Source organism: Bombyx mori, chromosome 1 (genome assembly GCF_030269925.1).
Source record: "Bombyx mori chromosome 1, ASM3026992v2".
Classification (NCBI taxonomy): Eukaryota; Metazoa; Arthropoda; class Insecta; order Lepidoptera; family Bombycidae; genus Bombyx; species Bombyx mori.
The window spans coordinates 13,539,688-13,564,208 of NC_085107.1; the positions used below are offsets into that span (position 1 = coordinate 13,539,688).

General features: G+C 34.5%; 2 protein-coding genes across 4 annotated transcripts in view; one reads left to right on the plus strand and one right to left on the minus strand.

The window, feature by feature from the left end:
* The window catches only part of LOC101736230 (uncharacterized), a 56,925-nt gene that overhangs the window by 18,664 nt on the left and 13,740 nt on the right, over positions 1–24,521 (plus strand). For both annotated transcript variants that reach the window (XM_012691228.4, XM_038019315.2), the window contains exons 2-3: positions 6,526–6,906; positions 17,913–18,047. In XM_012691228.4, coding sequence (XP_012546682.2) covers positions 6,650–6,906; positions 17,913–18,047 — 392 coding nt within the window. In that variant the 5' untranslated portion in view covers positions 6,526–6,649. The remainder of the gene's footprint in view (positions 1–6,525; positions 6,907–17,912; positions 18,048–24,521) is intronic.
* Positions 7,905–15,756, minus strand: LOC101736361 (uncharacterized). Of its 2 annotated transcripts, none has more exons than XM_021348655.3 (4): positions 15,539–15,756; positions 14,346–14,481; positions 10,428–10,565; positions 7,905–8,065 (listed from the first exon to the last, which is right to left on the minus strand). In XM_021348655.3, the coding sequence occupies exons 2-4, from the start codon at positions 14,477–14,479 to the stop codon at positions 7,969–7,971; spliced, it is 369 nt and encodes a 122-aa protein (XP_021204330.1). In that variant the 5' UTR covers positions 14,480–14,481; positions 15,539–15,756; the 3' UTR covers positions 7,905–7,968. The 2 variants fall into 2 exon arrangements, with proteins under 2 accessions (XP_021204330.1, XP_004927189.1); XM_004927132.4 differs by lacking the exon at positions 15,539–15,756 and adding an exon at positions 15,148–15,448.

Genomic DNA, 24,521 nt, shown 5'->3' on the forward strand with positions numbered 1-24,521 from the left:
AAACGTATTAGACATATTTCTTAATTTGGAACATGGAAAGACGGCTCAATATCGCGTCGCAGGGTGCCTCGATGAGAGCGCCACGCCTTAGTTATTGAAGTAATAATAAGTTTCGTTACGTCACCCATCATCAGAGTAGCCCGTGACGTCAAGGACTATAAGGTATCTTAAGCGCCGGAAATATGAAAATAATAGACACGAGATTAAGCTGAAAAAAATAACATATTTTTTATTTCTTTATTGCTTAGATGGGTGGACGAGCTCATAGCCCACCTGGTGTTAAGTGGTTACTGGAGCCCATAGACATCCACAACGTAAATGCGCCACCCGCCTTGAGATATAAGTACTAAGGTCTCAAGTATGAGCTACAACGGCTGCCCCACCCTTCAAATCGAAACGCATTACTGCTTCACGGCAGAAATAGGCAGGGTGGTGGTATCCACCCGCGCGGACTCACAAGAGGTCCTACCACCAGTAAATGTTTACGAAGTCCTTAAGAACCAATTTCAGCAGCGCTTCGTACGAAGCATGCTGTCAATTAATGTTTTATAATTCTAAATCTTGAACAATATCTTATAATATAAATAATATATAAATAAATATAGAGGTATATTTATTAACTACCGATTTTTGCATAATCGGTTGGGGAAAAAGTTTCATCGCAATTTTTAAAAAAATTCACAACATTTTTTAATAGTGTTTATTTACATTTAACTAAAGTATGTAGGTACCATTTTTTTCAATAACTTTTTTCCATCTTGTAGGTAGAGACATGATCCCATTGCTATAGGAATTTTTGGGCTTCTGATCAAAATACCGCGACAATTGCTTTTGGCAGTCCTCTCGTGATGTTAACCTGACACTGCCTAAATAATCCTGAAAAGACCGAAACAAGTGGAAATCTGAAGGTGCAAGGTCAGTACTATACGGCGGATGCATTAACACCTCCCAGCCAAGCTCTCTTAGTTTTTGCTGAGTGGCTAAAGATGTGTGAGGTCTAGTGTTATCATAATGAAAAACCACACCCCTTCTGTTGATTAATTCCGGCCGCTTTCTATCAACTTCTTGCTTTAATCTCATCAGTTGTTCGCAGTAGAGTTCAGAATCGATGGTCCTGCCTGGTGGTAACAGCTCATAATGGATAATGCCTTTCCAATCCCACCACACACACAGCATCACCTTGTTGCGAGTTAACCGGGGTTTCGACATAGTCTGTGAACCCTGACCGGCCTTTGACTACGACCTTTTTCGCACATTCTTGTCGAACGTGATCCACTTTTCATCACCAGTTATCAGCTTCTTCAAAAATGGTTCAGTTTCATTATGTGGTAATAGAGAATCACAAATGAGTACACGGTTCATTAGGTTTCTTTTAGTGAGCTCGTGAGGTACCCATTAACGAGCTTTTTTGTGTACCCAGTTTTTTTCAAATGCGCCAAAACTGTTTTGTAGTCAATTCCCAATTGACGTCTTGCTCCAATTTCTCAAAAATGGCATCCATTTTATCCGTAATAGGGTGGACAGAGCGACGTGCATCTTTGACATCAAAATTTCCGGATTTTGTGCTACTCTCACAGACACTGCACTAGGTCTATAAAATTGCAAATTTTTTCCGCGGCTTGCGTTGCATTTTTATCTTTTTTGTAGAAAAATTTGAAAATGTATCGAATTTCTTCATTAGATTCACTCATCTTGACAGTACAAAAAATAAATAAAAATCACACATATTCCTAATTTGAATTTGGAATTATCTTCTTTAAAATTTACACTTTTAATGATACCAAAACCAGCCAGATAGATACAAATAGTTTAGTCAAAGAGATTTTATTACAAATTCATACATACTATAATGCGAAAAGACTTTTTCCCCAACCTATTACATGTATTATGTTCCTAATTTCCAAAATATTAAGTGTACAATAACTAACACGAAGAGTAATGATGACGCGCGCCATGTAACTATCTACGCATTTCGCGATTTACCGTCATCAACGAAACGTCATAAGCCTCGTTAAAAGCAATTGATATTTTTAGCCAATCTTTGTACGGACAGAAGCCGCAGTGAGCAGTGCCTTAAACTAAATCTTTATAGAAGCAGATTAACCAAGAATTCCTTTGGTACTAAGTAGGTACTGTTCATTATCGTTGACGTCATATTGATTTGACAAAACATTAAGTTTTAATTTTATTTATCATCAATAAGCACTTAATTGAAGATACGAACACATAGATCGTGTTCAAATCTTTATTTCCAACCATACATTTTTATGCAGTAAAAACAAAGAAACTATTTTACGTACATATTTCATTCCGGTATATTGTTTCACAAATTTCTAATATGATTATTCGCCCAAAAACCGAAATTCGATCATAATCACATCGACACATCAGAATTTAAGTTCATATTTAGTATTTATATAATTTATATAATATTTTAATCTTTTTTTAACAAGCTGACTATTTTCAAATACTTAAATTGATAACACTAAAACTCCTCCATGGCTAGAAATAGAGAACGGTGTGGATACTTGAGTACGAGTTTTATGTCGCTCTGTACCTATATATAGATGACGTAATGTCTAGAAATCAATGATTGAAAGGTTAAATGATCTAATAATACCTAATGTAGTGTCTCATTTACATCATCTGTTGACAACATTTTTAAAGTTATACGATTTTTTTCTAATACGAGTTTCTTTATGCACATCGATAAGTTTCTTGTTGCTGATATGATAATGTTGGCTAAATAGAAAGTTAGTGTTGCAGGTTTTTTATTGTGGAGATTCAATTCAATCCAAAATTTCGTTGTGGTTCCACCGAAAGTGCTCCAAATTATGTTTGTCATTTTGACGCGTTATTTGTTGATTAAACAAGATCACGTAAGAAACACGTAAATCTGTCTTGGACTGATCCAGATCGAATGATATTTATTTTCGAATTAATTTATGTATCCTAGAGCAATCACCGGACAATTTTACCAGTTAACGTTAAGCCTACCCTACGAATTGTGTTGGAATAACGTCTGACCTTCGCTTCGATTTCAAATGCACTATTCCTCGCTTGCTTAGGATACGGGCAGGCACACGCCCTATTTATTACTGTATAAATTTGTTTCATATTAGCATTGAAAACATTAAATATAAAGATAATATCTAAGCGAATTACGCGTTTGCGAGATCAGTTACGTAGAGATGATTTGCCGAGTAAGGCCTGTATTGTCGGTTTTTCGTCTTAAGAGACGCGCTGAAAAGAAGAAAGCTTATCAAAACACTGTAATATGTCGTGTGCGTCGAATGATCGAAATTCGACCATAATCTGATTCCTCAAGATATAGTGAATCTATATGTATTATCTATTCAGATTTTCTTTTTTGTTTTACTATTGACACACTTTTCGTGAAAGAAAAAACGCTTTCAATATTAACTGTTAATTTACTAAACACGTTAATAGCTACTCAAAAAAAATATTGGTCGAAAAATCTGTTTGTCGGAGAAGATGTACCAAACTTTTTTTTAGCGTTTTAGAGTTCCACGTGAAATAAATTTATTTCGTAATTTCTATTGACTTAAAATTATAACTTTACTGTTGTCTACATTCTAGAAATATTATTCAGTTAGTTTATGTTTGTTTAATTGATGTTTTCATGGGAGATGGCAAACGCATTCACCATATACAATCTATTTAATCTGTATATCATATATAAAATTAATTTGAAAACTAGATTTTTTTTATTGCTTAGATGGATGGATGAGCTCATAGCCCACCTGGTGTTATGTGGTTACTGAAGCCCATAGACCATCTACAACGTAAATGCGCCACCCACCTTGAGTTATAAGTTCTAAGATCTCAATATAGTTACAACGGCTGCCTCACCCTTCAAACCGAAACGCATTACTGCTTCACGGCAGAAATAGGCGGGGCTGTGGTACCTACCCGCGCGGATCACAAGAGGTTCTACCACCAGTAAATAAAAATAATAAAAATGTTGAGAAAAATAATTGTAGGTAAAATAAAAATGATACGATAAAAAAGTTTTATATGAGCTAACAGCTGAAGTTATGGTTTATTATTAAAGTACTATATTTTTATTCTGGTACACTTCGTACCCAATTGACATCTTAGAAGCAGCTTTGAACAATGTCAGGTAATACACTGCAAAAAGAGTATCAATCGGGAGTTATCTCGAAAGCACTCCGCATTACGTACATACATGATGTGACTTTCGTAAATACGTTCTTTGAACCCGAGATCCATCTCCAGCTTTGAGCCGTTAAGTAAATGTTCAACGTGGGAAGTTCCTTATTCTAAGGTAGTTAGTTGTGACGGCACCGGAGCTAGTCAACAATTTATTTCATACCGGGACTCGGGAGGGGAAATATGCACGATCGAAAACATTTATGTACACTCTAGTAGTGTTCGCTAAACAATGGAAAATCGACTATAATTTTGAAACTTAAAGTTTTTTTTAGTGTTCTTTTCTTTTGTGTTTGTATTACATATATTATTTTATTTTGAAAAAAAAAAACATACGTAAAGACCTTTTTATATACTACCTTTATGCTTGTATAGCCATAGATAATTACTTAAACAAGAGCAAAAAATAGAATCTCGGTTGACAAACAAAGGGGAAAATGATGTTTAAATATAATTTTTTTTATATAAATTTATTTTATCCGTCATCTTTTTATTGACTTGATAGAAGATGATAGAGTTCATCTTTATTTATGGAGTTATAGTTACTAAAGAAACCGAGAAAAAAACGCTATAGGAAATGGAGAGAGCATGGATACGGAACTATTTTGTATTACAGTTTAGAAATAAATAAATAAATAAATTAAAACTTTGTGGCGTATATTTTTATAGAATTTGTACCGACTTAACGTAAATGAGATTTGGCCGCAGAGCAGAGTTTTTAATTTATTTTATACCGTATAATAAAACATAGATTAATATAAAAAAAAAAAGTTCCTAAGCATGTAATGAAACATGCGTACGCTCATTTTAATTGCAACATCAATCACGTAACGATCGAAATGAATCATCGTTGAAAAATAAGCATTATCTATTTAAAACGTCGTACATTAATTAATTATAAATACATTGATTGAACATCTCTCTCCGAGCTAAATAAGTTAATGGTATTTTTTTAAAAGCGAAAAAAAAAAGATGATTCAAAATTATGAAGTGAGGCGCTGAAGGTGTACAAAGCGTAGGTACCTATATTTAGATGATTATCTAAAATCATGCACGTAATTGCTTCTGACCTTGGCAAAGGCAAGATGTGGAACAAGCGATGTGAGCTCAGTGGTGCACGTCGACTGCACATTGTCATTATTAAATTAAAGCAACATGACTTCTCGTTTGTTCTCTGTAGCGTGAGAAAAAACGCAAACCTCTTTCTAATATGTATATTGAAAATCTTCTTCGACGTTTTACATTGATCCTTCTTATCGTTCAGTTCAGTAAACAAAAACACATCTAATTAATATTCAATTCATTAGTGAAAATTTAATGTAGAACATCAACTATAACTGTGTACACAAGATTGTGGCGAAGTTCCACAAATAAATAAAAGCATAAAATACGATGCCAATGAATCACGTGTCTATCGGAACATTATCTGTCAGAAACTTTTTACATTTATTGACATAATTGAACTCGCCCGTACGGTGTCAATTGTTTCCGAAAACCAAAGCCGTCACAGCCGGAATTTAAGTGTATAATCTATGGCCGGAATGGTGCTCGCATTCAAAAACATAGCTGAAATTTTAATTATTCCGTTGTAAAAATGGCTCACTCACCCTTCAAACCGAAACGCATGAATGCTCCGCAAAACTTACAAACACATCCATGTATTTTAACGTTTAGTTATTTCAAACAGAAGCCGCACATGTTGTAACGATAAGATAAAAGTATTTTCTCCTGTAGACAGTATAAAGGCTACGCGGTACAGATTCTCGATTCATTCAAGATCAAGGACGTTCTCGTTCTACAAGCGTAATGTTTACTCGTGTTTTAATGGAAAAAGATAATTTCCATGTGAATTTTTTCACAACAGATGTTTTTCTCAAGCTGATACTATATTTATCGCACCACAACGGGCTCACGAATCAAATCGGCATTGAATAGTGTACATTTTTTTTTGTTTTTGGAAATTCCAAACCTTTGACTTTTATTTATACATATACACACGTTCAACATTCGATTTATTGAAGGTGGTACAAGGAAGCTCGTTCTTATAAAGTAATTAAATTCGTTGCATTCGCAAATTATTAAATTTTAGCATTCGCATTCGTTTGAGAATAAGAGAAGTCTATCATGACTAATATAATTGTTGTCGTCCCCTCATTCACGCGGAAAACAGCGTAGCGCTGTTTATTAATAGATTTAAGGTGAAGGTGATTTTGCAAGGTTATAATTTAAAACGCATTGCCAATTTGATTTTTAATGCAGTAAATATTCAAACTGATACTTTGTTCGTTATCCATATGCTCACAATTCAATAAATTCGTTCTTTATTTTCAGATCTCACTTGTGTCAAAGTGTTTTAATACGGACATTAAAATAAACTAGTTCGCATCAAAATGGACACCAACACATAAGTTGCGAGTGAGAGTTTTGAAGTTTTAAGACTTTGAGCACAGCAACAATGCTGTCCTACATCGTGCCGGTGGATCAGAAGCCTCCGCCAGTTCCTGGAAAGGGCCGAATGGCACTCGAACTGGTCGGGAGCCCCGGCAGTCCCGAGTCAGCAGCCAGGAGGGCCAGGACTAATATATCCAAAGAATCGTCCACTAGCTCCTTCACGAGCGATCTCACCATATCCTCATCGACTCCTACTGGAGTTTTTGACAAACCAAAGCACAAGCTGCTGAGCAATGGTACCAAACATACATCGTTGAAAAGGTGAGTGATTCAATATTGAACTAAAACGTACCATGCGGGGCGGCACGCTTTGATGGCGGTACCAACTTTGTTTGTAACGAAATTACCTTGTAACATTTGTAATAATACAGTATACCCGAATTTCACGAGCAGTAAAATGATCATAACGCGACAATTTATTCTGAAAGCCGTTTATTTTTAGTACCCTGCAACAAAGTGCATGTGAAAATTATGAATTATTTCAAAGAAACCGTTTTAATTTTGTTTGAAATACAGTGGTGCTCTTTAACATTTCTACAATGAAATTAAATTATATTCTTTATTTTTAACACAGTAAATTACATTTATGAAAACCATATAAATACTCGTAGCATTGACTTACCGCCATGTTGGTTCTTAATATCATTATAATATATATATTTTATTACATTATATTATATGAAAATATATTTATATAATCACATATGCAATTTTTGTGATGAGATTATTTGGACGCAATTATTGTTTCTGCTACTGTAATTAATATATAATGATTTTCAAAATAATTTTATACCAATGAGCCGTACTATGACCGTGTACTATAGGCCTAAATGGTAAATGACTTGAACATATTGCATAAAGCCTATTTCTGACTGCCTCTAAACAAATAGGTACATACATATTTTATTATTGCAAATCTTTAAATCATAGAGAAGCAAGCATAATATGATTATAAATTTTAGAAGCCCAATTATGTTGATTCGAGGTCAAAATATTGGCTACGAAGGAAATGCTCAATGAACTAGTTAAGTACGGCGAGAACGTGTCGAGAGTATTTCGGAGCGACACTGCAGCGTGCCTCCGATCGATACATGCATGCATCATGAGAGTTTCAAGTGGAACAAATAGGCTTGCGCTAGCCGCTGTCCGGGCCCTTGAATATAATTAGAGACGACAACGTTTTAATAGGTCACGATAATTATCTACTCGCTATAGTCACTATGCTCTGTGTCTTCGTCAGATTAATAATTCAAACGAAGCAGAATTTGTAAAATTTATTAACGAACTTCGAGAAATTTAAAAGGTAGGTTTTGTGATTTTTTTTCACTTTGAAACGTAGTCCTTATTGTCCCAGGCGTCGGGCAACCTCACTGGTATTTTCGATAACCATGACGTATAGATTTCTAGCTTGCACTCCGGCCTGAAATGAAGCGTATAAGTGTGTTATTAAAACGTCGTGACGTGGCTTAAATTTTCATCGCCGTGATGCACGCTCGTGCACCGCTCGGTGCATGTTTGCGGAAAGGACGTCCAATTCAGCGGGGTTCGCTCGCAAAAAGGAAAGCCTCCTTCAAACCGAATCTTGCATAATATCGTCTTTTCATACGTCTGAACTACTTTCTCATCACTCGTTTATTGCATGGAGCCTTTCACGTTGATTGCAACTTCGCTTCGGTGAAACGTTTTTGAAATATTATGGAGTACAGATTCCAGTGAACATTAACATTTTTAAATATAGTAAAATGGTAAATTAAAAAGCTTTAGTTTAATCTAATGTTCATACCACGATATACATAGATACCTAAAATGAATATAAAAGAAATGTTGAGTAATAGGTACGTCCTGCGTAAAAAGAACCAAAGTAATTATTTTGTATTTCTATCAAAACGTAAACATATCCCAACCGGATGTTTCATTAACTATAGTAAAGCCAGCAACCGGATGAAAATCGATTATAAGCTTATAGTTGATTCGCACAGCGCTGTAGAAAAAAAAACCCTATCCTTGCGTACAATAATTACCAGATTTGCTAATATCCTCCCCGTCAAGCATATGGCCCATCGGCACTCACCATTAGTGGAGCGGTTCACCAATGCTCATAGATACCAGCAGTACCAGGGGCACAGATCGCTACCTGACTGAGCACACTCCTCGTACCAAGTTCGAAAAAGAATATGCTTAACTTTAGAGAATCCTTAGAAGGAGGTTCATTCCATGCGGAATTGCGTAGAAAAAAATATTAAAATGACACCTTTAACCTGATCAGTGTGCTTAGTGCGAGTTTCTTAACGTTCTCGATAGCGTAAAAGTTAAGCCATTTTCGTATGCAGTTGGAACAGCGCCTTTAGCGACAAACGTACGCAAACGATCCCACTCCATACAAATATGAGCTAACTTTTACGCTATCGAGTACGTTAAAAAACTCGCATTAAGCACACAGGATTTTAGTGTTGACCTTTTATATACCATTATGAAATGATTACGGTTTTTATACGATAAAGAATTTTATTTTTAAAGGAACTTTCATCGATCTATCCATTTAGCGCTATTTTAGGTTTTCGTTACTATACTAATAATTATTTTCTATAAAAAAAGGTCCTTTGAAATTTGTGCCTAACTTATTAAAAATTGATATTGTTAACGTAAATTCAAAAATGCTATTATTGATTCAGGTTTTCATAATATTTTTAACAACTGGCTTATCTTTCAATACTTGGGGCGCAGTAAATTCGTTAGTATTCATTGAAATATTGAGTAGAAGGAAGAAAAAAAATTATTACCGAAAAAATTAGTAATTGCAAAACACTTTTGCGATTTTATTGTTTGTTTAATTTAACTTATAACTTTTTCTTATTAAATTTCTCAAGAAAAAAAAAAACAGTTTTTAAATTTTCAAAACAAAGTACGTGTACTTAAGCTTTATGTCAGGGATTGGTGGAAAACGCGCAAATAGAGTACCCCGAATCCTTCGCTTGCCACCACACTGAATCGCGATTCAAGCACTACTCGAACAAAGAGAAATTCAATGCACAATTATCATGGATTTCATTTAAGATTCAAATATTATAATAAAACATTTGAGAATTTAGATTTTATTAGCATTTGTTTTACCAAGTTTTGTCTAAAATAAAAACATGCTTTGAAACCTCATCATTATTTAACCACCATTTATTTATTTATTTGTAGCCTCTATATATTGTAAAATGAAAAGTTTGTTCACATCCTGTTTTCAGCTACCATGCCATGTATAATAGTTTATTTTCATTATTTATAATTTATTATATACGGTAGGCAGCGGCTTGGCTCTGTCCCTGGCATTGCTGACGGCCACGGACGACGGTTACCACTCACCATCAGGTGGTCCGTATGATCGTCTGCCTACAAAGGCAATAAAAATACCTGCTTGGTGCCTGGTGATCGTGACACCAAGTTTTTTTATACCAGAGTAACACAATTACACATGTCTAAAAACTGTTGAACTATCAAAATATCACTAATTTCTTGCACACCACACTGTAGTGGAATTGACTATTAATTAGATTTTATTGTTTACCCGTATTGTTACAATTTAATGGATAAAAAATATATATACCTACTCCCCTTTACTGTTTATAAATGCAACACCTCGTATGCTAAGTTGTTAAGGCTACAACAATACATGGTAAAGAAATCGAAAAACATAAATACATCCTATACTTGGAAAACGTCACACCCCTCTCGGGTAGAAGGCTAAAAAGCTATTCTTAGAATCAGATAGGGATATCGTTAATCATATAACGTACTTAGTAGCGAGCCAGCCGATGAGTCCGGTAGTCGTGACGGGGACCGGCTTGAGTGCCTTGGTGGTTTCCGTCTCTTTGACCTGCGCCAGGGTCGAAGCGGCCTCGCGACGGATGGCGTCCGCCTCCGCTAACGTTTGTCTAAAAGCACAAATTACACTTTGACTTTCCGTTCAAGGTCACGGTGTGGTCGATATCAGATAGGTACTCATTTAAAAGCTGACGTTTTATGTGCTCGTCGTTTCGAAGCAAAATAATTAGGTAATTTTTCTTGGACAGTGAAAATTTAATTCTATAAAGAGTTTTAGTTGTTACTAGCTGACCCGACAGACTTCGTAGTGCCTCAATCGATAAATAAAAGACCTAAACTTTTATATAAAATAAACAAAAGGAATCCGTCCGACGGGGGACACATCAAAGGAAAAACAAAATTGTTATTTTTATTTAATTCCGAGCATTTTCAAATTTAATTACCTTTTAAACCTTCTCTGGACTTCCACAAATAATTCAAGACCAAAATTAGCCAAATTGGTCCTGCCGTTCTGAGTTTTAGCGAGACTAACGAACAGCAATTCATTGTTATATTTAGTTGTTATTAAATAATCGAAAGGGTTAGGATCTCGAAATTCGTATATGTCCTTCTTTAGAAGAGGCTTGTGGAGAGTATTAAGCGGTAGGCAGCGGCTTGGCTCTGCCCCTGGCATTGCTGAAGTCCATGGGCGACGGTAACCACTCACCATCAGGTGGGCCGTACGCCCGTCTGCCTACAAGGGCAATAAAAAAGTAAAAAAATCGCAACCAAATTTGTTACGTAATAGTGAATTGAACGTTTATTCTCATGATTTAATACGGTTGTAGAGATCGTTCGTGGACTAGGAACAATCCTGTTTGACATTGGTTTCGCACGAAAACTTCGTGTTCATGATCTTTTTGATTTCCGTAACGAATGTCTTTACACTTTGAAGTAGCTGCAGAGCAGTACAAGTAGTCAGCTGGCCCAACTCCAAAAACGCACGCAATATCGAAAACTGCTATCCAATATAAAGGAGCCGTTTATTACATTACTAGCGACCCGACCTCGCTTCGCTTCGAAAACTGAGATTTGTTATTGATTTCTACACTAATTTAATTTCAATCCTCTTCAATCACTCTATGTATTAAAAAAAACCGCATCAAAATCCGTTGCGTAGTTTTAAAGATTTAAGCATATATAGGGACAGACAGATATAGGGACAGAGGAAGCGACTTTGTAAAACTTCATGCGTGGCTTTTCTGTGATATTATTACAATTTCGATTACTTATAAAATCATTGTAATGTAATAAGATACCGACTTATTGTATTAAATTACTGTTTAATATGTAAAAAACAATTAGTTTGTACCTATAGCTAGTATAAAAACAATGTGTGGAAATCAGAGCAGCCGAAGAAGCAGAAAGGATCGGTAATGTAAATCTTAACATTATCTGATTGAAATGCTTTTCCACTACTTTTCACGTATATACATATATACTCTATTTACCTAATCTTCGTTTGAATATATATTATGTAATAGTGATCGGACGACACCTAGATTTGATGTTTAAACAAAACATTCAAAATTCTAATACTGTGCCTAATATTACAGTATTTAGGTATTTACCTTTTCAATATACATTTTGTATTGTAATGTACCTTTTCAATATACTAATTCTACAATTATAATTGATAAAAGGTACATTTTAAGATCGCACGAATCGTAATCACCAACTACACATATATTTTTGCAGCACACTATTGAGACTTCGAACTGATGTCTCAAGGTAGGTAGTGAGATTCACAGGTGATGTCTATAGGCTATGAAAACCAATTGAAATCAGGTACGCCATGAGCTCGATATAAACAAATAAAAAAAATGTGATTTTTATAATAACTACTGAACTCCCGGTAGTCGAAATTTGACTATAATTAATTGGAAATTATAAGTTTGAATATTATTATGGTTCTATTGTCAAATACTATTAACTTCTATCTTAGATTTCGCCAAGACTACACTATAGACAAATAGTATTTCAAGACAAACAATATTAATCTATTCTCAATTTGACCACACTTTAAGCAAATCGTTTACATACGTGTGTGTGTCAAATACATGGTAGTGTGTGTAATGTTTTTATTTATTGATTTAATGTATTGTTTATATTAGCATTCTGCACTCCTCCTCTATATTCTCTATAAGTGTGGGAAATTTCATACTACTCCGTCCGCGCAATTTTCGAAAAAAAAGAGTACAATGTTTTTGCTTCACGTATATATATTTTTTTATTGCTTAGATGAGTGGACGAGCTCACAGCCCACCTGATGTTAAGTGATGTTAAGACATCTACAACGTAAATGCGCCACCCACCTTGAGATATAAGTTCTAAGGTCTCCATTATAGTTACAACGGCTGCCCCACCCTTCAAACCGAAACGCATTACTGCTTCACGGCAGAAATAGGCAGGGTGGTGGTACCTACCCGTGCGGACTCACAAGATATCCTACCACCAGTAATTACGCAAATTATAATTTTGCGGGTTTCATTTTTATTACACGATGTTATTCCTTCACCGTGGAAATCAATCGTGAACATTTATTGAGTACGTATTTCATTAGAAAAATTGGTACCCGCCTGCGGGATTCGAACACCGGTGCATCGCTCAACACGAATGCACCGGACGTCTTATCCGTTAGGCCACGACGACTTCATATATAGATAATTAGTAAGAGATATTATTTTTTTGTCCCAAGTAAGAGTCAGAATACACATACAGTTTTACTTATCCACATATTATATATTATCCACATATCTAATTCTTGACGAGAACAAAAAATATTGCAGTTCGTTCACTTGTAAACAGGACGGATTACGTAAATATCTAGTTTTAATTCATTTCGTTCGTAGTCGCGTATGGGCACTCGGCGTAGAATAATTATTGCGTTGGTTACAAATAACATTGTATATAGATAATTTAATCAGGCTATAGAAAAACAGTTTCGTAATCCGAGTATGGTATATCGGTGCGAAAATTCAATCAAGCAAAGAGAAATGCTTGGGTACATGGAAAGATGAGACGACATCGTGTGAACGCTTTCTAAGGTCAATTTAATGCAAGTTTTAATAAAATAGATGAGGATTTAAAAGGTGTATAATACGGTATTTTACTGTTTATATGGGCCGGCCACATAGCACGAAGAGAGGACGGTCCATGGGGCAGAAAGATCCTGGAGTGGCGACCACGTACTGGCAAGCGCAGTGTGGGACGGCCACCTACTAGATGGACCGACGACCTAGTAAAAAGCGCTGAGTCTCGTTGGATGCAGGTGGCAATGGACTGGTCGCACTGGAAATCTATTGGAGAGGCCTATGTTCAGCAGTGGACGGCGATAGGCTGAAATGATGATGATGACTATTTTTATGTATGTTTCTCGTCTAATCGATATCACTGTTAAAGTAAATTTTACTTAATAAGACCGAAAACAAAAGATTGAAATATGTACATATATGAAAAACGTTCATACAAAAAAATATAAAATATGCATGCAAAAAAATGCATTAGATTTGCTATAGAATTTTCTAATGACCGGAGTTACATGTTCACATAGAAACATTTTCGCGACTTTCAATTGTGTTGTAGTGCATTAAAAAACGATTGTACGCTACATAAAATAATAATAAATGAATGTCATAAATATGTCTCATATTATCGTGATTCTCGTGGTACTTTAATTTCTTCTTTCTCTTCTAATCTTTCTAGAATGTCCCGTTAAATGCTTATCAAACAAGACCACAACAAGATTAAAAATTTCAATTGTGTTTACCGACATAATTACTTCTACACCATTTTCCAATTGCTGAAAATTAACAATATGATATTGTAGGTAGTAGATATATTTATCTTACTTCCTTTCGTCCAATAACCAGCTCCATCTTTCAAACCAAAGGGCCCGACAATTGTCAACCTTTTTCCACTGCGCTCGCATCTGGAACGCTTCGGTGTTCGGATCGAATTTTGATGCTTTTGGTTCCTTAGCCATATCTTCGAATAAAACAATATGTAAAATATACTCGTATATGTAATTTATTTATTTATTTATGATTGCTTAGATGTGTGGATGTGTGGTGTTAAGTGGTTACTGGAGCCCATAGATATCTACAACGTAAGTGCACCACCCACCTTGAGATAAGTTCTAAAGTCCCAAGTATAGTTACAACGGCTGCCCCACCCTTCAAACCGAAACGCATTACTGCTTCACGGCAGAAATAGGCAGGGTGGTGGTACCTACCCGCGCGGACTCACAAGAGGTCCTACCACCAGTAAAAAATTGCAGGTCTGTAATTTTCGCATTTCTAATATTTTTTACTCTCATTACCCAAATTATACAAGATTATTTTTTTCCATTGATGGAGTAATTCAACGCTGAAATTGGTAATAGTCCGTAATCGACATTGGAAGCAGATACTGCTGACATTACTATTGTTGCGTCCGAGCAATTGTTTCCTCTGCCCCGAAAACTTTATTAGAGCAATTCGGTCTTGTGTTCCTTACGTAACTCTATGAGAGCCAGAATGTACGGGAATGCTAGAATTTAATGTCTGTTATATGTAGTAAAGTGGGACAGACGTTAGAGCGAATGTTAAGTAGTTTCCTGCCAGATACGGGCCGTGTTCAGTATAAAAGTTTACGTGATTGCTTTGCACTTACCTTAGAGAGACTTTAGTCGGTCGATTAGAAAGTTATCCAAATTGTATTGTGGATGGTGTTCTAATACTTTCGTTTGGTAGTCGCAATATTGTTATTGTAAGTACAAAGCCAGCGAGTGAGAAATTGTCGATGCAAAATAATTTATAAAAATATTCACGTTTGTTTTAAACAAATTATTGCGAAGAGCGGAATAACAATAAAATATTATCGCCAGACAAAAATACTGGACGATGTATAATACCAAACACCAATTTTTCACTCAATTGTCTTGATTGAAATGAACTATTGACGTGGACATTTGACAGTACTATGTTTTTATTTTTTATTTTGTGTACTTGCTTATATTTTATTTGTTTTGACAATATAAAGATCGGAGAACTAGGTACGTTACCTTTGACATACTTTCCATTTTGTATTTGCGTCTTTTTGGGAAAGCTTCAAACAGCTGCTACGTGTCATTAATAAATGAGATAGCAAGTTTTATGACGTCGACTTATCAAAAAATGCAATTAAGCCTAAATCGGTAATAAAGTGGAAAACACATTTAGGTATAAAATCAACTGAGACTATGACCACGCCTCGACGGCATTCATATTGCGTAGTGTATCAATTTCGATGACAAATGTGTCACATGAGTTGAGGCAATTGTGACTCTTTGGTAACCATTTAACATCATTTAAGACCACCTGAGCTATGAGGTTATCATTGATCAATCATTTTTAGCTAAGCTACGCTTTGAAAATGCATTATTTTCTTAGGTTTTTGCGACTTTGGACATAGTTAAAATTATACAATTCAGCTCGCGTTTATCATTTCTAATTTATTATTTGAAACATTTCAAATATCTTAATTATTCATTTGCTGATGATGATTGTCAAACACCAACTAATTTATTTGGCAAGGATTTTAAAACTAAATGTAATTTACATTTTATGTGATACGCATTATTACGATACATGACAAGATGAATCCTTTAGACACAAAGCCTTTTAGTTAATAAAAAAAACGAATTATAAATAGTTCTGATGAAATTTAATAATAACAGTTTTTTATGTCTTTTTTTCGTTGTAAGTAGATAGATAGAGAGAGCTGGAGACCGTAATTTTATTATTTATTTCATCAAATTATTTCATTGCGCCACTGTCAACTAAATTTATTTAGCTCCACATCTAAATAAGACTTCTGTAATAGGTGCAAATCTACTTACCGACATTTCCAGATAAATGACCTCGATACTTTCTACTGAACAAAGATGTATAATTACGCGTTCTTGTTATAAATCTACAGTGTGCAACGGAATTACTGATAATTTTGAGTGTTATGTTCGTAAATGAAATGCTTCGAATTATATAAACCGGAAACGTTCCTATTATACATACCGATATAATATGATATAGCTGAGAACAACGATACGCTCTATTGAAAACTTAACCCTTCTTTCTACACTAAAACTACTTTTTGTCTTCTAGTGTAACTTATACGTTATGGAAGCTGGACGCGCTTATTGTAATGAAATCCTGTGTGTTCTAATGAAATTAGCCATCTACATCAGATAGTTTTATCAATAACTAGCTGGCCCGGCAAACGTTGTTTTGCCATATAAATTAATTCTAGGAAAGATAAATAACCTAGATACCGACTGCAGTGCCATCTGCCGGGCTGATTTGTAAATCTAAACCGAATCCACCTGAACGTACACAGAAAATTTCATTAAAATCGGTCCAGCCGTTTAGGAAGAGTTCAGTGACAAACACACGCACAGACGAAATATATAAATAAGGACTAGTAATTTCCTTTTTTTTATAAAAAATGCGGGTAGGCGACCCCTAGCTTTTCGAGCTGCTGCTACCACTTCCCTACTATCAATAGTAGTGACATCATTACCAATTTCTCTACGTTAACTTCGTGATCCCTAACGTTATATGATACTATTTACAATACTGTACATAAGCTGTTCGTAGCAATGTAGAAACGATAAAGAAACACGGTCTTAACTACTGATTTTAGAGACTATATTGGGAGCACGCTCGGTCTTCCACCATTCACCTATTTCTATCAGGAACTAATTCTACGTTTCTGTTTGAAAGGTAGGGTAGCCGTTGTGCTAAAACACTGATTAGCAATTTTTTTTACAAGCAGCGTCATTAATTTTTGGTGTCCCAGGGACAGTGCGCTGAAACTGCGATACTTTAAGACATTTTTTTTTTTGTATGGAAACTATTGACATCTTGTAGCGGATGCCCCTAAACTTATGTGTTGTTAAAGTTAAGGTATTTAATTATTGTGTAACTAAACACAGAATTTTTTTTTAATAATCATACAAATCTTTATTTGTTATAGACAAATTCATTAATTTTTTTCAATTAGTTGTTTCTGGAAATTTACGAAATCCTTCATAAAAAATAAAATATAGGATAGGCAATTTGTTACTGCCATCAATAGGAGCAATGAGAAACTAATTGAAGCGAATCCATCTAGTGGCCGACCCCCGTAAACATTTTTGTTGAGTGCTTGAGTTGCTTATCTATAACTAATTTATGTGTATTATATATGTATGGCTTAGTAACTGTTTCTGATTTTTTAATTGCCTTTTGTAGGTAGTCCTGTATACGGTCCACCTCATGGACTTCAGTAATGCTAGAGGCACAGTCAAGCCGTTTCCTATAATAAACAGACATTTTGAATTACAACTTCAATAAATGCATCTTATTTCATATTTATAAAAAATACGACAGGTAATTAATTTTATCTTATTGTTTGTGCAGGGTATCATTTGGCAGTTCAAAGGGGTCCATGGTGGAAACCCTGATCTACGAGAGTCCATTGCAGGAAGAGCCCGAGAGCAGTCCTCCGCCGAAGTTCCAGGAGACTTCGTTCCCATACACGCCCGTCGAAGACGAGTACGTTAAATTAATTTAATGAGTATGTTTTAATTCATTTTTAGTTTGTGCCTTCTCATTTCGCGAATTCGGCGCCTTTCCATATTGACGAATTTCCGTAAAAGAATTGTTTGAGATTTGCCAAAACAAGTCATTTCCTTAGAAATTATACTACATTCTATTTTTACAAACTAACTGTTTTAGCAATTTTAAAAGGAATATTACTCGAATATAATTATTATTCCAGCTAACATACCAATGAAACTGTATCTTATACCTTTAAACGAGCAATTCTTGTATATATATAATCTGAATCTCGGAAACTGCTCCAATGATTTTCATAAAATTTAGTATACAGGGGATTTCGGGGGCGATAAATCGATCTAGCTACGATTTATTTTCAGAAAATGTTGTTTTATTCGTGTTTTCAATAATCAACTCTTCCCGATATCTATTGGCGAATAATAATACTATTTTTCTTAATTGAGGGCAACTAACTGCTTTAAAGACACAACAAGATGGCGTTATCAAAAAAAAAACCGAGCAAAACTCGGGCATCATCTAGTTATTGGTTAATTAAGCAAAACGAATTCTTTAATACATCTAAGGAAATATGTTTGATTTCGTTTCCAAGAAAAAAATAAATTATTTGTTAACAAAATTACTTTTTAATTTCTCACAATCAAAGCATTACGAAACAATAAAACTTCTTTGTAGTCGAATTCCCTCTTCTCTCAGATTTCTTTGTCATTATTGCTTTCGTGAAAATTTCCTTTACTTATAATTCGTAAAATGAGTAGGTAGGTATAGGTAAGTATATAAATGGAGGTACAAAAACGTGATCATTGTATTTAAAAAAAAAAAGGTTATTCGTATAATAATGTTTTAAGTAAGAATTATATGTAATAATAATATATAATAATAAAATGTATATGTAATAATTCGTAATGTTTTAAGAATTACAATCCTAACACAAAATCTAACGTTTCATGTTATTGTGGATATGGATATGGATGAGGATAGATCAAAAACGACTGCTGGTCGTTTCTTCATTAAATTTCAATGGACAACATAGGAAACAACAACTTTCAAATAAAAAAAATAAATCATCAAACTCGATTCACCTAGAAGAAAGTTCTGAGGTTACACAAATGAAAAGCAGTGTAATTAAGAACCTCCTCTTTTTTTGAAGTTGATAGAAAATAAATGTAAATTGTACATATTATATAATACAACTTTTTGGCGGGAACGCGAAGAGTGAAGTTGTGTGATTAGTTTATTTTGTCTATTTTGTGTTTCTTCGGGTTTAAATTTGTAATAACGCTGGTTTTTTAACTGTTTAGTATCTGTGAAAGTGCACAAATGTGCGAGTGTGGGAAAGTGAAACAAAGCCGCTGAACGTAACTTCTCGGGCTCCTCCAAAAAGTCCACTAAAAAGTTTCAGTAAATAACCACCATTTTACTGAGATTATATTTCATCCCATATAATCTCATCTCATTTCATTTAATTTCATACCGATTGATTAAGTTGCCTTCGTTTTTTACGATTCATAAACTGTAAATAATTAAACCGGCGAATTATAAAAATCTTACTTGACGTTGGCTAATGCACAAACCGTGCTGGAACCAAAAACTAAAGAAGAAGAACCCATAATACTCGTATTACTTGTAAACACTAGGTTGCTACTTTAGATTTTAGTTGTCGTAGTCTTATTGGGCCTTTTTGCTGAAACGACCTTTTAGAGGTCAAGCATCTTTGAGTTTAAAAAATATTTTAATAGTATTATGTATTTTAATAGGAGGTTTAAAAAACCAGCTTTGTCTTACTAATATACACAAATAATTGGACAGTTACTATGTACTTTCTGAGTAGTAATACTTCCTGCCTACCTACTTGTAGATGAGGTGGGCGTAATCTCAAATAATAATTACGTATCGTCTGGTTAATAGCTAATCAAATTAATTCAACAAATAAAATTCTCTGAATCCAGACCGTTTTCAAAATGAATTCAAATAAAATACATAACAGGTATGGGGTTTACCGCGATGTCAGTTGCTTTGACAGCGGTTTACTCTCTACACTAGATGTCGGGAACTTGACAAGCTTGCCAGATTGAAACTTTACCGATGGATAATATCAAATCGAATTACTCCCTCGCAGCCGTTATTTCATGTACAGTTTTTATTGAGTATGCTAGAATCGAAAAGGTCCAACCTATTTTTTGGGTGCTAGAATCGAAAATGTCCAAACTTTTTTTTGAGTGTGCTAGAATCGAAAAGGTCTAACCCATCAAGTTTAGTTTTACCAATCGAGAATGTTACTTTGTACTGGACGTCCAGGTCCCAACATCATCCTTCAAACAGGCATGTAAGAATGCTTAGCGGCAGCGATGTACGGGATGACGTTAACAATTCGTAATGGCTAAATAGCATAATACTATATTTTAATAGGAGGTTTATTTAAGTGATATTTACCTACATCTGTATTGTATTCATAAATAATACAATTTTGCCGGTTGATTTTCTTTCACAACGAATTACCTACTCGTCAAACAATGGAATGGCTATCCTTGGAATTAAATTACTGATTCAGATTTTTTCTTGTGACGATATTTTAAATGACGCTACTAGCATAAAAATATTATTTCCATACATTTACAATATCGAATCGAAAGAGATATAGTGATATACTCGTATTATTGACATGTGTACGAAATTCTGTAAAATAAGCATTGAAATTATAATGTATATGAGTGAAAATTGTCGAACTGCATTGCGGGTCAAGCCAGAAGGTCAAGCGATCGATGAACGATCTTCTTGCATGAACGCCAAGTAATACTTTCATTATGAAGCCAAAACGACAAAGTCGAAGTCGCCGTGGCCTAAAGGATAAGACGGCCTGTTACTTGTATCGAGCAACAAAGCAAAGTGTTCGAATCCGGCAGGCAAGTTCCAATTTTTCCATATAACTTATACATTTAATTTTACGTTCCACGATGAATGAATAACATCATGTAATAAATATTAATCTACCACAAATTAAAATTTGAAAATTATACAAAGAAAGTTTAAAATGTAATATGAGTATTCAGTTTGAAAAGATTAAATCATCGATATCCGATCAAATATGTTTTTTTTTTTTTATTTATCATGACCGTTTAACTTAACAGCATCCGGTCATGGGAAATTGCCGGTGTTTTTTAAATTATCGTTGGGGTATTTCTTCAGCTAATCTTATAACACAAAAACTGGGACCCACGAAAATGTACACCAAAAATCATCTATTTCAATCTAGCCTTTTAGAAGGATTTTAATGACAATCAACATAAAATATACTATACATATTATTATGTATAAATATTTTAAGGTGAATTTAGAGATGTTCGCGTAATGTTTTTCTGTTGGCGAGTGAGTCCGTAGATAGTAAGACTATCTATTTTCTATTATGACTGGATTCATAAAACGTAAAATCTTTAGAATTAGCCCGCGAAAGCGTTGAAAATTAAGGACCATGGCACACCGAGCACACTTCCTTCTAATTCGTTTGGATAGGACCGTTCAAATCTAGAATTCCATCGTGCACTTAGGTAGGTGCACTAAGATCGTCGATAGCCCACGGTAAGTAGCTATAAAGCCCTTTCAAAGTATTTATTTCCCCAACTGCTGAGCCACTATACCTACAAAAATGTAAAGCTTTCCGAAAACCCACACAATTCATAGTATACAATTACAATTGAGAGGAACACCCCTCTCGATAAGTAACCACATATCTACGTGTGAACGATCTCTTTACCACGACGCTATCACATATGGGGGATCTATACTATTAAGTCAACAAGCGGGATATACGTTGTTAAATTTAGTTCTAGTTGATAGAGTTTATATAAAAAAACAAAAGTGCTGAAAAGCACCATGCATTTATCGATACTGTTATTTTTTTTAATCATAAGCCAGCAAACGAGCTATCTGACTTTTTGGAACTATCTATATATATAAAAATGAATGGCTGTTCGTTAGTATCGCTAAAACTCGAGAACGGCTGGACCGATTTGGCTAATTTTGGTCTTGAATTATTTGTGGAAGTCCAGAGAAGGTTTAAAAGTTAGATAAATATGAAAATGCTCGGAATTAAATAAGAATAACAATTGTTTTTTTCCTTCGATGTGTCCCCCGTCGGACGGATTCCTTTTGTTTGTTTTAAGTTTATTTTATACAAAAGTTTAGGTCTTTTATTTATCGATTGAGTCACTATGAAGTCGGGTGTCGTCGAATGATTTCGGGTCAGCTAGTCATTAATGAATATCATTAGCAGTTTAATTGGTAACCAGGTTCTCTTTTATAACAGGGTTAGCGTTAGTAAATTTTAATATACACCGTGCACTGGTGCACGTACTCGGTAATATAATTTAAGGTAATTAAGAACAAATTTCAGAATAATGGCTTTGGGAAATGGCATTCGTAACTACTTCCTCTCATACTTTATTCCAATACATGGAATCATACACCACAAAGATGCTCAATTTTTTATTGTTGAAATAACTCCATCAAAAGTACAACTATATTAAACTATTACCTATGAAATTAATTAAATTTATTTTTATAGATTAAATAAACTACATGTGTAATAATATCTTTATTTGAGATGTGAAGGGGCCGTTCTTTAATTATGTAAGGAGGATTTTCCCGATTTATGCCTCCTCTACCACCATAAAAACGTACTTATGATTTCTTGAACACCTTAGATAAAAGTCAATTTAGTTTTTCAGAGTAATGAAATGGAGAAAATGAACGGAGATCAAGTTACATAAAAAATGACAGTTTGACGTGAATCAAAGAATTAAAAAAAAAAAACTATAATACATTATTAGATATAAATTATCTTTATAATAAATAGGGAAAAAAATGAACAAAATTAAAAACAAAAAAAAACAAAAAATGTAAAATGTAAATCGAAATAGACATAATAGAACGATGAAAATTATTCTGCATCCGAATTAGGACCAGATTTATTATAATTAAGTAAGAATGGGTTTTACCCCCTTGGTGTTGAGGTTACCGGAATAGAGGTCACAACGTGAACGCCGCGCCGCTACCCGCTTTCAGACTTGAGGTCAGATACATTTTTGGCTGAATTCATTTTTTATTATACTATGTCATTCTTTATTCGTGGAATTCGTTCGCAACGAAGAGTTATGTACATAATTTATAACAATATAATTTTATAATAAATATTGGTATCTGCCTGCAGAATTAAAACCCGGCATTATCGGCTCGTTCAATACAAATACACCAGGCGTTTTATCTTTTGAGCCGCGACGAGTTCAAATTAACAGAGTATTATTAATATTTTACAAGATGTGACGAGAAAATAATAAAAAAGAAATCATTACATATATAAAGGAGTGAAAGGCTATTTAGTTTAAGCGACATTTTTGTAACTTTACAGGAGAGCCATTTGAAGTTTAAAAAAAACTTCTTCAGCTATTTGAATGGGGTAAACAATCAAACATCGAATTGTTGATACTAATACCAAATAAAACGACTTATAATTACAAAGATAAATGTCGCTTATACCAAATCGCCTTTCACCACTCGATATGCACATTGAACTATAATCTTGTTTAATAAACCCAGACACACGAAAGCTATAGAAATTATCACACACCTAAACGATTTTAAATAACTTTCTAGATTAATCAGAATTTACTCAATTCATGACACAATAGAACCTACAATTTTTTTATCGAATAATATATTAAATGGAATTGAAAGTGGTACATCATTAAAATAGGGGTTAATAAATATTAAACCGTGGATAATATTACACATGCATGCATGCAAGTACACGCGCAATAATTTGGAGTTTTGTTTCGTGTATGATTTTTAAAATTCGTTGTATTAAAGAAAGAAAGGATAATTCTTCAACATGTGATAACGAAATAATTTAACGAACCGTCGAATGAATGACGTCACTGACTCACTTCATGGGAACGAATGGCGCAGTTCTTTCGTTCTATTTCGTTCCATTCCATTCGCCACGGAGCCGGAGCCGCGCGCGACTTCCGCGAGATCGATGTAGTGGGGAAACAGTTTCGAAGCGTTGAATAAACGAAGCCCTGCAATAATTGCGCCGATGTTTTTATTCGATCGCTTTATGTAAAAATAAATTTACAATTAGTGCACCGTTAGCAGAATCAAGTGTTCAGTGATTTTTTGTGATTGTGCATTTTTAAGGTATGTTATTTACAATTATCACGTCATTGTTTTGGTGAGAATTGGGTGTTCACCAGTTGATCTCCTACGTTGGATTTGAAATGAAAGAATAATTAAATAAAACGGCTCGGGGCTATTGAGTGCATGTCACCGGTGGGCCTACAGTCTACACGGGCGTGTCGAATAATAATTGTCCTTTCGGTATGTAGTGATTTTGTACGGATAATTCGGTCACAATGACGTCATGACAACTGATTTATAGACACGAAACGACTTTCGGTT

What these genes read in the sequence shown, in the direction of transcription:
- LOC101736361 (XM_021348655.3), bottom strand. Translation starts at nt 14,479, where the DNA reads ATGGCTAAGGAACCAAAAGCATCAAAATTCGATCCGAACACCGAAGCG. An exon ending in TGGTTATTGGACGAAAGGAA is followed by an intron (nt 10,566 to 14,345) that starts GTAAGATAAATA and finishes TTGTGCTTTTAG; the next exon opens with ACAAACGTTAGCGGAGGCGG. An exon ending in ATCGGCTGGCTCGCTACTAA is followed by an intron (nt 8,066 to 10,427) that starts GTACGTTATATG and finishes GCTTCATTTCAG; the next exon opens with GCCGGAGTGCAAGCTAGAAA.